Source organism: Eptesicus fuscus, chromosome 17 (genome assembly GCF_027574615.1).
Source record: "Eptesicus fuscus isolate TK198812 chromosome 17, DD_ASM_mEF_20220401, whole genome shotgun sequence".
Taxonomy (NCBI): domain Eukaryota; kingdom Metazoa; phylum Chordata; class Mammalia; order Chiroptera; family Vespertilionidae; genus Eptesicus; species Eptesicus fuscus.
In genome coordinates this window covers 61,198,356-61,213,910 of record NC_072489.1, presented here as the reverse complement: position 1 = coordinate 61,213,910, position 15,555 = coordinate 61,198,356, and the positions used below count along the sequence as shown (strand labels likewise).

The following is a 15,555-nucleotide window of genomic DNA, read 5'->3' as shown; positions in this document are numbered from 1 at the left end:
GATGGGGATGGGGATGGGGATGGGGATGGACATGGGCATGGGGATGGGATGGGGATGGGATGGGGATGGGGATGGGGATGGGGATGGGGATGGACATGGGCATGGGGATGGGGATGGGGATGGGGATGGGGATGGACATGGGGATGGGGATGGGGATGGGGATGGGATGGGGATGGGGATGGGATGGGGATGGGGATGGGGATGGGGATGGGGATGGGGATGGGATGGGGATGGGATGGGGATGGACATGGGGATGGGGATGGACATGGGGATGAGGATGGGGATGGGGATGGGGATGGGGATGGGGATGGGGATGGACATGGGGATGGGATGGGGATGGGGATGGGGATGGGATGGGGATGGACATGGGGATGGGGATGGGATGGGGATGGGATGGGGATGGACATGGGGATGGAGATGGGGATGGGGATGGGGATGGGATGGGGATGGACATGGGGATGGGGATGGGGATGGGATGGGCATGGGGATGGGGATGGGCATGGGGATGGACATGGGGATGGGGATGGGGATGGACATGGGGATGGGGATGGGGATGGGGATGGGGATGGGGATGGGGATGGGGATGGGCATGGGGATGGGGATGGGGATGGGGATGGGGATGGACATGGGGATGGGGATGGGGATGGGATGGGGATGGACATGGGGATGGGGATGGGGATGGGATGGGGATGGGATGGGGATGGACATGGGGATGGACATGGGGATGGGGATGGGGATGGGATGGGGATGGACATGGGGATGGGGATGGGGATGGGATGGGGATGGACATGGGGATGGGATGGGGATGGACATGGGGATGGGATGGGGATGGGGATGGGGATGGGGATGGGGATGGGGATGGGATGGGGATGGGGATGGGGATGGGGATGGGGATGGGGATGGGGATGGGGATGGGGATGGGGATGGGGATGGGATGGGGATGGGGATGGGGATGGGGATGGGGATGGGATGGGGATGGGGATGGGGATGGGGATGGGATGGGGATGGACATGGGGATGGGATGGGATGGAGATGGGGATGGACATGGGGATGGGGATGGGGATGGGATGGGGATGGGGATGGGATGGGGATGGGGATGGGGGAGCCGGGCCAAGCACAGGAAACCCAGCTCACCCTGATGCCAACCCTGGTCCAAGGCTCTGACCTGCAAGGAGACCACAGCCCGGTGGGCTTGTCCATCACAGCACAGGAGGCCCCACTCGCCGCCTACAGACCAGCCCCGGGCAGGGGGTTGCGGGGGGTCGAGCCTCTGAGCCACCGGACATCAGGGCCTGTCCCGGCCTCCCTCCGCTGAGAAGGTGCGCAGGCTGTGTTCATAATCCCGCCTGCTGCCCACGCATGTGCGTGCTTCAGCCGTGGGCAGTGCCGTGGACGGCCAGGGTGTCACAGATGTTGTCAGGGGGGTGTTGGCCCTTGGCCGGGTGGGGAGGCGCTGTGAGGAGGGAGCGCCCCGAGGGTGTGACCTAAAGGGGGGAACTGCTCCAGGCCGCAGTCGGGCAGCCCGCAGAGCCCGCGGCGAGTCGGTGCCAAAGAGTCAGAGAGAGATCGGACCCGGCGAGCCCATGTCCGAATAACACGCGGGGATGCGGTAGCTGTGTGTTCAGGGGCCTGGGACCCCCAGGAAGGCCCGGTCCCTCCAGAGCCTGGCGCCTCGGGTGGGAGCGGCCTGGGAGGCTCATCGACCCCGCGACGCGGGACGGTGGTCGCCACAGCCTCCCTCTGGGGCTGCGCTCGCTGCGTGGGAAAGGACCGCACGGGGGATGGCGTAGGTGAAGCTGGCCGATCTTTTCTACGGGGCCCCGTTTCTCATTTCGAGGGGACGTGGCTTTGGGGGTGACTGTGAGGTTAAGAGCCATGGCTCTGTATTGCCCTGGTCGGCGGCTCAGTTGGCTGAGCTTCATCCCTTGATGGGTTTGATTCCCTGTCAGGGCGCCCACCTAGGTTGTGGGTTCGATCCCTGCTGGGGCACGTCTGGGAGGCAACCGACTGATGTTTTTCTCGCTCGCTTTTCCTCTCTCTAAAATCAATAAAAACATATCGTCGGGTGAGGATTAAAACAAAACAGAACAAGAGTCTGTGTTTGCTGGCGGTCGGTCCCGCAGAGTCCAGGCCTGGGACTGCGCTTCTGCTGCCGGTTTACGCTGGGACCCGTCGGAGCTATTTGTGGCTCCTGTTTCATAGCGGAGCGATGAGACACCGGCCCCGGAGGCAGGGCCGTCACAAGATCACCGCGTGCGCCGTCCCGGGGAGAGCTTTTGGCGACAGGGCAGGGCGGGCAGTTCACCTCTGGCATTTGCTGGGTGAGCGTCCTCGCCGCCAGCACCCGCTCCGGCCCCTGCCTGTCCGTGCAGCTCACAGACGCCTCCTCCCCCTTCAGGGTGAAGGGAAGGATCAGGTGGACATGCGGGTCGACAGTGGAGGGAGGGGAAGACCCAGCTCCAGATGCCGACCCCGGGGAAGCACTGAGAGAAGACGTGGTGCCCACAGGCGTCGTCGGTGTCAGGGCTTCCTGTCAGATGGGCGGGTCCTCGAAGGAGGGGACCCGGGAAGTTACCCTTCGGGAGATGTCCTCACACGCGGCGAGCTAAGTCCCCAGGCCTCTTGCTGGAAGCCAGGTAGCCGTGGCCAGACACACAGGCCTCGGAACCACGCCGACGTGGACGGGAGAGGAGGGCTGCCCAGGGGCCTGGGGAGCAGCCCTTGGCCTTCGAGGTCTACGGGAGGCACTGGGTCCCACACCTGACAGTCAGCAGGGAAATTTGGTTTGGAAAAGGCAAATCAGGAGCAGCTTAAGCCATGGCTGGTGTGGCTAAGTGGATAGAGCGTCGGCCTTCGGACTGAAGGGTCCCTGGTTCGATTCCGGTCAAGGGCATGTACCTTGGTTGTGGGCACATCCCCAGTAGGAGGTGTGCAGGAGGCAGCTGATGGATGTTTCTCTCTCATCGATGTTTCTAACTATCTCTCTCCCTTCCTCTCTGTAAAAAATCAATAATATATATATAATAAATAATATATATATATATATTTAAAAAGCAGCTTAAATTACTGGCAGGTCACATGATGCATGCTCGGGAAGGCGTGGCCTAATTCCCTTCCTCACGCCCCCTGGGCCGGCAGAGGTGGGCTCGGGACCGGCTCGGACCCCAGTCACTAAAGGAGGAGGCTTTCTCTTTCTTTTCCCCGCCCTCCCTCCTTTTCCTTTTAAATTCTTTATCATGGGCTTTTCAAGCATGCCCAAAGGGGAGAGAATATTACAGTAATCCTCATCTACCCATTACTGGGTTCAACAAGTATCTACATACAGCTCATGGCATTTCATTTATTCTCTGCTTTCCATTCATGTCTGCCCCTCCCCCACTTCCATATTGTTTTAAAGCAAACCATCCCATCACTCCATCAGTAATTGCAGTGTATGCACCTCTAAAACATGAGGATTCTTTTTTTTGTATGCGTATAATCATGATATTATGACCACACCTAAAAACACACACAATAATTCCTTAATATGAAAGATTATCTTAGTGTTCAAATAGATCCCTGGTTGTCTCATTTGTTCTGTTCTGTTTTGTTTTTACGGTTGCTTTATTTCCATCAGGATCCAAACAGGAACCACAAGCTGCTTTGGGCTGACGGATCTCTTTTTCACCCTCCTCCCTCAGGTCTCCGTCTCTCTCCTATATTCTCCATTATATACATCATCCAGAAATTTCCTATGCCTGCCACCATTACAGCTCTCGTTTCCTGCAGATTCTTTTTGTCGTGGTTATAAGGGTAATCTCAAGTCCTTGTTTGCTAATTCAAGCGTCTGGGTTATCTCTGTGTCTACTTATACCGACTGTTCTCCCTCTTCACATACCGGCTGTTTGCTATGGTGTTTTGGATATTGTAGTGATACATTGTAGACGCTGGATACATTGTACACTGGATACATTGTAGACGCTGGATACATTGTACACTGGATACATTGTAGATGCTGGAAACATTGTACACTGGATACATTGTAGATGCTGGATACATTGTAGATGCTGGATACATTGTAGATGCTGGAAACATTGTAGACGCTGGATACATTGTAGACGCTGGATACATTGTAGACGCTGGATACATTGTAGACGCTGGATACATTGTAGACACTGATACATTGTAGACGCTGGATACATTGTACACTGGATACATTGTAGACGCTGGATACATTGTACACTGGATACATTGTAGACGCTGGATACATTGTAGACGCTGGATACATTGTAGACACTGATACATTGTAGACGCTGGATACATTGTAGACACTGGATACATTGTAGACGCTGGATACATTGTAGACGCTGGATACATTGTACACTGGATACATTGTAGATGCTGGATACATTGTAGACACTGGATACATTGTAGATGCTGGATACATTGTAGACACTGGATACATTGTAGACACTGGATACATTGTAGACACTGATACATTGTAGATGCTGGATACATTGTAGACGCTGGATACATTGTAGATGCTGGATACATTGTAGATGCTGGATACATTGTAGACGCTGATACATTGTAGACACTGATACATTGTAGACACTGGATACATTGTAGATGCTGGATACATTGTAGACACTGGATACATTGTAGACACTGGATACATTGTAGACACTGGATACATTGTAGACGCTGGATACATTGTAGATGCTGGATACATTGTAGACGCTGGATTCTGTTCTCGTTCTCTGAATACGATCGTCATTTCTTCTGGCAGTTACATTCCTGGAAGCAGTGAGAGCTCCGTTTTAGACCTTGGGGAGGTGGGCCTATTTGATTTAGCCCTATTCCTAGGGCACACTCCTTAGTCCTGGGAGATAGTCCTTATTCTGAAGGCTTGGTCCTCCCGGTTTCTGGGAGAAGCTCGAGGTGTTGACCTCGTATCTCTAACTCCACGGGACTTGGTTTTTTGGAAACTGCTCCTCAGCTGCTTTAGCTTCCAGCCACTGCTCTTCCCGGGTTCTGTGGTGCTGACCTGGGCCGCTGCCTGTGGGACTCGGCGGGGATGTGAGGAGGAATCTGTGTGCAGGGGCTGGGCTCCCCCATGGCCTCCCTCCTTTATGAAACGTCCCCCGCTCGGTTCCTTCACTTTTTAAAGATAAATTTGCAGTAAGCTGGTCAGAGGAACAGAGGGTTTAAAACGCTGTTTTCTATTTTACATAATAAAATCGCCTGGTGTTCGCTGAAACTCTCTCTAAAGCCGTGGTTCTCAACCTTCCTAACGCCGCGACCCTTTAATGCAGTTCCTCATGCTGTGGTGCCAAGGCAGGAGGCAGCCTGAGGTCCCCCGGCATGATGCTGGAGCAGGGGGCGAGGCCTGAGGTCCCCCAGCATGACGCCAGGTGGGGGGCACGGCCTGAGGTCCCCTGTCAAGCCCCACAGGGGCGGGGGAGGGCGTAGCCTCAAGTCCCTGCTGATTGCTCGTTAAGGCTCCTTAAGGGAACTTGGCCTCAGCTGTGGGTGCAGCCATCTTTGTGACGGAGTGATGGCCAATTAGCATATCCCCTCTTTATTAGATAGGGCTTAAATATGTTTTTATTGTTTTAAAGAGAGAGGAAGGGTGAGAATGAAGAGATAGACACATCTATGAGAGAGGAGCATCATCGATCGGCTGCCTCCTGCAAGTACCCCCACTGGGGGATGAGCCCCCAACCCGGGCACATGCCCTGACCTGGAATCGAACCAGCGACCTCCTGGTTCCGAGGTCGATGCTCAACCGCTGAGCCACACGGACCAGGCCATCCTTTGTGATTTGATGGGCAGACCTTCAAGGTGGCCGGCAGGGAGGGGTGCTGGCCCCGGGGGGAACAGTACATGGGCCCTCTGGGGAGGATCCCATCAACTGGATTTCGCCGAGTAACCGATCACCCCAAAACGTGGAGGTTTAAACCATAGCCACGTGTTTAGTGTTGGTTCTGTGGGCTGGCCACTGGGCTGGGCTCAGCTGCCCCTCTGGGTGGGTCTCGTGGTCGCAGCTGGGAGCCCTCCCGTGTCTGGGGTCAGCTGTGGGCCGGCTAGCCGACGGCTGCCACTCATCAGCCGTGAGGAGCCACGCTTTCACCCAGGCCGGCGTGGCCCAGTGGTTGGAGCTCCAGCCCGTGCGCTGAACGTGTCTCGGGTTCGATTTCCGGTCAAGGGCACGTCCCTGGGCTGCAGGTTTGCCCCGTCCCCGGTTGGGGCATGTGCGGGAGCAAGCAATCAATGTGTCTCTCTCACATCGGTATTTCTCTCTCCTCTCTCTCTCTCTCTCTCTCTCCCTCCCCTCTCCGCCCCCCCCTCACTTCCAGTCTCTCTAAAGATAACTGGGAGAAATATCCTCGTTCCTCAGGTGAGGATTAGAAAAGGGTGCCGCACTCTTGCGCGCTGACTGCGTGGGGTCCCAGGACCAGGCACCTTGAGGTCGGGCTGCGTAAAGGTCTGAGGCCCATAAATCAGCCCGCGTGTCCCTGTTGGTCCTCAGGCCTCCCCTGACCAGTGCCCAGCCCACGCCCGTGGCGCCTTCATTGTCCGGAGCCCTGGGTCCCCCCACAGAGTCAGGGTTGGGGTCCAGATCACGGGGCAACAGAAATAGCTCAGTGATCCAGGCCGGCTCCCCCCGCAGGAGATCCCTGGGGAGGCAGTGAGTGTCCCGTCCCTGGAGGCGTTCCAGCAGCTGTGGTGAGCGCATGCTCCCCAGTTCTGGTTTAGAGGCTCAGGACACGGAACGCACTGCCACCGGAGGGGTCCCCCGTCCCAGACCCAGAGTCCAGGCCCGAACCCACACCTGGGACGTGTTTGCTGCCGGGTTTCTCCCATTAAAAGGCACCACAGCCCGGCGGGCGGGCTCAGGGGTTGAGCACTGACCTATGAACCAGGAGGTCAGGGTTCGATTCCCGGTCAGGGCACAGGCCCGGGGTGCGGCTCGATCCCCAGTGTGGGGCGTGCAGGAGGCAGCCGATCCAGGATTCTCTCTCATCATGGATGTTTCTCTCTCTCTCTCTCTCCCTCACCCTTCCTCTCTGAAGTTGATAAAAAAAAAAAAAAAAAAAAAGGCAGCACAGAGCCGACAAGCCCTCCTGACGACGCCCTGAGCTTCCTCCGGCCCAGGGTGCTTGCAGCCCCCCCACTGCCCACACCGCCCCCCTCGCTCACCCAGCCCTGCCGGCTCCACCCCCTGACCGCCTGACCCCGCCCCGGTCCTGCCAAAATGCCTGTCCCACGGGCGGGCGGCCCCATCCCCAGGCCCCTGGCCTCACTGCCTCCTGCTGGATCCGACCCAGTGCAGGTGTAGCCTGACCCCCCCCCCCCCGCCCCCACCTTGCCCTGCAACCTTCCTGACCATCCCCGACAGAGACAAACAAAAAATGAGATCTGTGTTTATTTCATTTTTAATCACAGTTTACATTCAATATTGTTTTGTATTCGTCTCAATGTGATATTCTGGTCGTTGTTAATCCTCACTCAAGGGTATTTTTTCCCATTGATTTTTAGAGAGAGTGGAAGGGAGGGAAGGGGAGAGAGAGAGAGAGAGAGAGAGAGAGAGAGAGAGAGAGAGAGGGAGGGAGAGGGAGAGAGAGAGGAACATCAATGTGAGAGAGACACCATTGGTCGCCTCCTGCACGCACCCTGACTGGGGCTGGAACCCAGGTGCGCCCTTGACTGGGAATCGCACCCACAGGCCAACTAACCCTGAGCCCAAAGCAGGCGGAGCCCCAGCAGGCCCCTCCCTCCCAGGCACCCGTGTTTGCAGTCGCTCAGGAGCCGGATAACAGAGCTGTAAGGAGCTCCGCTGGGGGGGGGGGGGCGGGGGTCAGAGCCAGGAATCCAGCCCAGCCTCGGGAGGAGAGGCCGAGACGGGCGGGGCCGCGAGGGAACAGCAGGGGCCCAGGTGGCCGGGTTTGTCCCTGAGGAGCCGCAGGGTCAGGTGACTGAGCTCACCCTCGGGGAGCAAACGGCACCTGGACTCCTGGCACCTGCACTCCTGCTGGGAGCCTCCCACCGCCCGGCTGGCCAGGACCTGGCTGGCTGGAGGCTGCGTGGCCGAGGGCAGGGCGGCCGAGGACGGCAGGCCTCACCTGGCCTCACCGGCCTCACCGGCCTCACCTGGCCGGGCGGGTCTCGTCTGCAGGCCTCGCCGCTCGGCTGGTCTAGGGCAGGCCCCTCCCGCTCTGGGCTCCAGTTGTTTACCCATAAAGAGGAAACACCCCCCCCCCCCAGCTTGGCTGCTGCCCTGGTCCCGCCCGAGGGCGCCGGGGCCTCCTCCCGCCCGTGGCAGGTCCGAGCGGCAGCAGTGGGCCAGCGGCTGCTCTCCTGACTTCACCTGCTGAACCTCGTGCCTCGCCCGGCAGTACCCCCTGCACCCCGACACCGCAGCAGGTGCCCGGCAGGTTTTCTCCCTCTTTCCTCGCTGTTTACGGGGCTTTCCAGGTGTGCACGGAGCTCGGGAGCACGTCTCTCCTTTCCCAAAAGCAAGGCGTGTCCCTTCCCTATGGCCCGCTCCCGGCGGCCTCCTGCGCCCTCAGGGCAGCCCAGTGGCCACGGCGGGGGGGGGGGGGGAGTGTGCGTGGCCAGCCTTTCCGAGGGGCCTGGGCGGGGAGCCCGGAGGGGGGCAGGGGGGCGGGAAGCCGGGCAGGTGTGTGCAATCGGAGCTCCGGCTGCCGCCCAGGATGAGGCACAGCTGGGCGCGCCCGCGTGGGGTGGGGAGGCTGTGTGCCCAGCTGGCGGAGGTGGGCAGCTCCGCTGAGGCCGCACCCGCTCCTGGTGGAGAGAGCCCAGTGCCGAGAGCAGGCTTTCCCCAGTCCCCGGCCTTCCCCCGCAAACGTGAGTAGCTGGCGGGGCCGACGTGTGCCCTGGAACAGCGGGGAATGGGGGGGCGGGGTGGGGGGGTACGGGGCCGCGTCCGGACCCAGCCCGGCTGTTCTGAGTTTCCCTCGGAGCAGACGTGGTCCTTCTGGGTCCTTTCGTCCGTGGCCCCTTTCCAAGGCTGGTTCGGAGGTTCTGCTTCTCAGGGAGAGGACTGAGCTGGGTTTGGTGAGGGAGGAGGAGTTTCCGAAAGGGTTACCTGGACGCAGGGCAGGCGGGGAGTCCGGGCCGCTGGGCCGCTGGTGGGACAGGACCTCACAGTGACCTCCAGGGGCACAGCGACCGTCACACGGCCTTTCCCCGAGCCCCCTCTTCCCCGTGAACGAGGAGAGTGACTGAGGGGATGGGTGTTAGTCGGCGGCTCGGCTCGCACGCTGTAGTGAGCCTGTGATTCTGGGGTGGGGGGCAGGGGTCCATCTCATACACGGCCCATGGCGAGAAGGGGCTAAGGCCGTGGTTGGCAAACTGCGGCTCGCGAGCCACATGCGGCTCTTTGGCCCCTTGAGTGTGGCCCTTCCACAAAATACCACGGCCTGGGCGAGTCTGTTTTGAAGAAGTGGCGTTAGAAGAAGTTAAAGTTTAAAAAATGTGGCTCTCCGAAGAAATTTCAATCGTTGTCCTGTTGATATTTGGCTCTGTTGACTCATGCGTTTGCCGACCACGGGGCTAAAGGAATTGTCTTTTGATTCAAGGCTTGGGAGTGAGAGAATTGATGTCGCAATTTTCTCAGTTTGGGGGCATTTTATTTATGTGTTTGTTTTTAATGTTTTTATTGATTTTGGAGAGGAAGGAAGAGGGATAGAGAGAGAGAAACATCAATGTTCTGCCTCCTGCACGCCCCCCACTGGAGATGGAGCCCACAACCCAGGCCTGTGCCCTGAGCAGAAATCGAACCCTGACCTCCTGGTTCATGGGCCACGCGGCCGGGCGGTTTGGGGCGTTTTAATTGGGCCCATTCAGTGCGTGGTTGTGTTTTGGTGGCTGTTGCACAGGAGCTAGAGCTGTGGCGGCTACGTGGTCAGCGCTGGGGGAGCAGGCGGGCAGGTGTGTGTGGCCAGCAGGAGGCCCCGGTGAGAAGGAAGGAGACTGAGCTCCCGTCCAGCATCGGCCTCCCCAGAACCGGGCCCTGCGCCGCCCGGCCTCCAGCGCTCGCCCCCGGACCAGACCCCGGCTCCCCGGCGGAGAGGCTGGTGCGCGAGGCTCCCTGTGCCCGTGGGGCCTCCCGGGAGGCGGCGGCTCAGTCAGCAGGTGCCCGGTTCTCCTGAGGCTGCGGCAGCGCCCTCCTCGCCCGAGGACTACACACAGCGCCACCTCTCGGGCCTCCTGTCCCGCCGCTCCCCTGGGGCGGCACCTTCCCGCCTGCCTCAGCGAGAAGCCGCCTGCCCCCTAGACACTGTGGACGGAAACTGAGCTGAGGGAACACGTGGTTAGAGAAAAAGCTATAAAAGCCGCCTGTTGTTGCAGAGAAGTGGGGTTCGCGCCTCCTGGTGTTGGATCTGAGCCCTGCGCCTGGTTCCGCACGGCCCACGGTTAGAGAGAGCGTGTCCCGCAGCCACGCTCCTCACACGCCCCGTCACGCCGTGTGTGTGTGTGTGTGTGTGTGTGTGTGTGTGTAGGTGTAGATAGACGTGTGTGTATATAGACGTGTGTAGACGTGTGTGTATATAGACATGTGTGTAGACGTGTGTGTATGTAGATAGATCTGTGTGTAGATAGACGTGTGTGTGTAGATAGGCATGTGTGTGTGTAGATAGGCATGTGTGTGTAGATAGGCATGTGTGTGTAGATAGGCATGTGTGTGTGTAGCTAGGCATGTGTGTGTAGATAGGCATGTGTGTGTAGATAGGCATGTGTGTGTGTAGATAGGCATGTGTGTGTAGATAGGCATGTGTGTGTGTAGATAGGCATGTGTGTGTAGATAGGCATGTGTGTGTAGATAGGCATGTGTGTGTGTAGATAGGCATGTGTGTGTAGATAAGCATGTGTGTGTAGATAAGCATGTGTGTGTGTGTAGATAGGCATGTGTGTGTGTAGATAGGCATGTGTGTGTGTAGATAGGCATGTGTGTGTAGATAAGCATGTGTGTGTGTGTAGATAGGCATGTGTGTGTGTAGGTAGGCATGTGTGTATGTAGATAAGCATGTGTGTATGTAGATAAGCATGTGTGTGTGCAGTGGCGTGAGCTCAGCGGCGCGGCAGCAAACCCATTCTGAGGCGTCTGCCAGCCCGGGCGGGACTCAGGCCCAGCGGGTCCGGGAGGAGGTCTGGGCGGCGGATCGCAGCAGGAGCCCTTCAGAGCCGTGTTCCGTGAGGGACTGCGGAGACAGGCACGTCCCGCCCGCCGCCAGGCTCGGCTGGGAGACGGCAGGAAGAGCGGCTCAGCCTCGTTGGGTTTCACGGACGTGATGTCCTCTTGTCTTCCAGTCGCCTCTGCTGACCCCGAGGACGCGGCCCGGACTGGCCATGGGCAACGAGCAGAGCGCCTCGGAGAGCCAGGTGGGTGCAGGGCTCCCCCCGACCGCGGCCCCCGCGCCCCCGGCTGTCCGCCGCCCCTGCCCTCTGCCCAGAGGAGCGAGCCCCACGCGGGGGCACCGAGGGTCGCTGGAGGCGCGTTTCATTTCATTCTCAGAATCCCCGGCGAAGGCCCGCCCTGCTGTTAGAGCCACAAAAGCTCGTTCTTCTTTCGAGTCTGCGCTTTACCATTAGTCCCGGGAGAGCTCGGCACCCTTCCCTGAGGTGACCCCCCGCCCCCCATCAGCTTACCTGGGCCCAGAGGAGGCGAAACTGAACCCCTCGCACTCCTCCCCCAGGTGAAGTGGGGCCTAGAGCGGGGCTTAGTCTGTCAGGCTGAGCAAATGGAGGGAACATGGCCCCCAGGCCAGGGCGTCTCACAATGAGGGATGGACTCTAACGGCCTGAGGTGCGCCCGGTGGGGATGTTACAACGCCCCCGGGCGTCCTCGCTGCCCTTTCTGTTTGGGAACGTTAATCCTGTGCCCTGGGAGCAGTCGAGGAGACGCCGTCCCACTGGTCGCCCACACAGTGAGCATTTGGGTGGAGGCACTGAGGTCTTCGGATAAGAAAACGGGTGTGAAAGGCGGCTCAGTTCCCCGCGTTCTCCCTCTGCTCTGCCCGCCGTGCAGCCCCCTTTCTTCAGCAGGAAAGCGAGCGTCCTTAAAAGGGGCCGCGCCGGGCGTCAGGGGCGGCCAGAGCAGTCATCGTGGGAAAGGACGGGGTGAGACAGGGGGCGGGGGGAGCGGCGGGGGGTGGGGGGTTCCCGTCCTGCTGCCTGACGGAGACAGCCCTCCACTCAGCCGATGGACGCGTGGGGGCCTGGGAGCCCCTGGAACAAGATCCCCCCGTTCTCCAAGGGAAGCCGGGCGCCCACATTGCTTTTCCATGAAACCGTAATTGTTATGATTAAGCTTTTTATTGTGAGGCACTAGATGCACATGCTGCTGTAAGAAATGGCACAGACTCTCCTGGACCCTTTACCTACTTTTTTTGTTGTTTTTTTTTTTTGCCCTTTACCTGGTAACGTCAAAGGATAACATCTTGTAAAACTCGGACCACAGCCAGACACTGACATAGATAAGGTCCTAGCCCAGTGGTCGGCAAACTGCGGCTCTCGAGCCACACGCGGCTCAGGGTAAATTACGTTTTGGCAGCACTTGCTGCCCCTCCACAGCCCTTTAGCTACCCAGGAAGGATCCAGGGAGCCGTCACAGGATCAAGCTTAGTTATGCTGAGAGGACTGGGCCCTCCAAGCTGGGACCTGTTTGCGGCTTTGCCAGCAGGTCAGTCCGAGGCTTAACCCTACAACCGCTCCCTGCAGCTCGAGAGCCGCGGTTTGCCGCTCTGTTGACTAATGAGTTTGCCGACCACTGTCCTAGCCTGTTTGGCTCAGTGGATAGAGCGCCGGCCTGCGGACCGAAGGGTCCCGGGTTCGATTCCAGTCAAGGGCACATGCCCGGGTTGCGGGCTCCATCCCCAGTGTGGGGTGTGCAGGAGGCAGCCGATCCATGAGTCTCTCTCATCATGGATGTTTCTCTCTCTCCCTCCCTCTCCCTTCCTCTCTGAAATCAATGAAAATATATTTTTTAAAAATTATGGAGCAGCCCCATCACCAGGAGGGGGTCCCTCTTGTTACCTCAGAGCCACCCCCACCTCCCTCTGGCCCCCCATTTCCAACCCCCGGCCACCTCGCATGTGTTCTCTCTCATTTCGACATTCTGAGCCTGTTGTATAGATGGCTGGAGTCCCGCGGACGAGGCCTCGGGGACGGGCTGTGTCCACTCGCGGGATTCCCTCCCACCCATCCAGGTGGTCAGACATCCGGTCCTTTTCCTCTTTATTTTTTTGGTCAATCCTCCCCCGGGGATATTTTTCCCACTGATTTTTAGAGAGAGAGGAAGGGACGGGGAGAGACAGAGAAACATCCATGTGAGAGAAACACATCGATCGGTTGCCTCCCGCATGGGCCCCGGTCAGGGCCAGGGATCGAGCCTGCAACCGAAGGACGCGCCCTGGACGGGAATCGAACCTGGGGCCCTTCAGTCCGCAGGCGGATGCTCCACCCACTGAGCCGCACCGGCCAGGGCACGCGTCCGCTCCTTTCACTGCCGAGCACCGTCCGTGGGACGCGGTGAACGGCGGGTCGCTGAGGCCTTGCTCATCGAAGGGCGTCTGCTGCTCCCGGTTTGGGGCCGTTACACACGCAGCTGCCGCGAGCATTCGGCTTCTGTGCGCACATGTTTTCACTTCTCCCGACGAATGCCACGGGGGCCGCTGCCGGGGCGGATGGTCGTCACGTGTGCAGTGTTAGAGGCGCCGCTGCTCTGTGTTTCTAGAACCGCTGAGCCTCGTCACATCCCCCGCGGTGCGGGCCGGTCAGGGTCTGGCTCCCCCGGCGCTGCCACCGCTGGGCACAGCCAGGCCGGCGTGCGTGGGGCGGCTCTGATGTGGTTTCCCGGGTACGCGGGGTGTCGAACACGGTAACGAGCTCACTGCCGTCTGCGCCTTCTCTGCGGCGAAACACGTGCTCATGTTTCTGTCTGTGTTCCAACCGCATTTTCTTTTCACCGCTGCGTCTCGAGCCTTCTCTCTGCGGGCTGGAGACCACCCCTGCGTCCGATGTGGTTGCAAACATTTCCTCCCGCTCCTGCTGGTCCCGTGGTCGGCAAACCGCGGCTCGCGAGCCACATGCGGCTCCTTGGCCCCTTGAGTGTGGTTCTTCCACCAGAGACCACGGCCTGGGCGAGTCTATTGTGAAGAAGTGGCGTTAGAAGAAGTTTAAGTTTAAAAAATTTGGCTCTCCAAAGAAATTCCAATCGTTGTCCTGTTGATATTGGGCTCTGCTGACCAATGAGTTTGCCGACCACGGGGCTGGTCTCGCATCCCCTGAACCCGGTCTTCACGGGCAGCAGCTTCGAGGAGGCGCGGTTGGTCCGCTTCCCCTTCGACGGACGGTGCTTTTGGTTCCAAACCTAAGAACTCTGTCCGGCCCGGACATCCTGAAAATTTTCTCGTATGTTTTTCTCTCTTAAAAATTCTACCGCTTTATAGCGACATCCACGACCCGTTTTGAGTTCATGTCTTTGTGGGAGGTCTGAGATTCAGGTTGAGGTTCGTATTCTTGCGTGTCTGTGTTCGGCCCTTCGCCGCTCGCCCTCCAGTCCCGCCCGCGGAAATGCTCTCCCTGCCCCGGGGACAGGTTAGGTGGTTATGCGTGTGGGGTCTGGCTTCTCCCTGACGTCACTGACCTGAGTGTCTCTCCTCACGCTGCTCCCAGGCGCCCTGGACCGCCGTGGCCGGTACAGGGACTCCTCCCACTCGACGATGTTGCGAGATTGCTTTATCCCAGCGGTTCCCAACCTTCCTAACGCCGCGACCCTTTAATGCAGTTAGTTCCTCATGCTGTGGTGACCCCCAACCATACAGTTATTCTCCTTGCTACTTCATAACTGTCATGTTGCTACTGTTATGAATCGTCATGTAAATACCCGTGTTTTCCGATGGTCTTAGGCGACCCTGCTAGCGGTTCTCAACCTGTGGGTCGTGACTCAGACTATTTACATGACGATTCATTAACAGTAGCAACATGACAGTTATGAAGTAGCAACGAGAATAATTGTATGGTTGGGGGGTCACCACGACGTGAGGAGCTGCATTAAAGGGTCGCGGCGTTAGGAAGGTTGGGAACCGCTGGGATAAACGAACTGTGGTGTGTGTCTCCAGGGGTGGGGGCCGTCCAGCCCTTGAGCCGTAGAAGGCCAAGGAAATCATCGGGTCGGGCCCTGCCAAGGCATAGGGTGAGCTAATGAGTTGTCTGACCCACCAGGGCAGGCTGATGCTAAGCTGGTCCTGTTGTGCGGCCCCTGAAGGATGCTCTGAAGGTCCGCGTGGCCCTTGGCAGGAGAGGAGCCCCACCTCCGCTCAGGGGACAGGGGGTTCGAACCCAGCTCTCTCTGACCCTCAAGCTTGTTCGTGTTTCTACCACATTCCGCTGGGGGAGCCGGAAACCTCACCCTTAGGGCCTCCTCCTCCTGGCCTGGCCCAGCGCCCGCGGGGACGCCGGGGGACCCTGTGGTGAGCTGCCCGGTCTTCGCTTTCCGCCTCGGAGGTGAAGGCGTTTGGGTCGGCCTCGCAGGCCTGGTCTGGCGCG

At 58.9% G+C, this 15,555-nt stretch overlaps 1 protein-coding gene across 1 annotated transcript in view; it reads left to right on the top strand.

Moving 5' to 3' along the window:
• The first annotated feature begins 8,737 nt into the window (after positions 1-8,737).
• TACC2 (transforming acidic coiled-coil containing protein 2) overlaps positions 8,738-15,555 on the top strand; it is a 109,231-nt gene continuing 102,413 nt past the window's right edge. The window contains exons 1-2 of the mRNA XM_054728663.1: positions 8,738-8,850; positions 11,317-11,388. Coding sequence (XP_054584638.1) covers positions 11,356-11,388 — 33 coding nt within the window. The 5' untranslated portion in view covers positions 8,738-8,850; positions 11,317-11,355. The remainder of the gene's footprint in view (positions 8,851-11,316; positions 11,389-15,555) is intronic.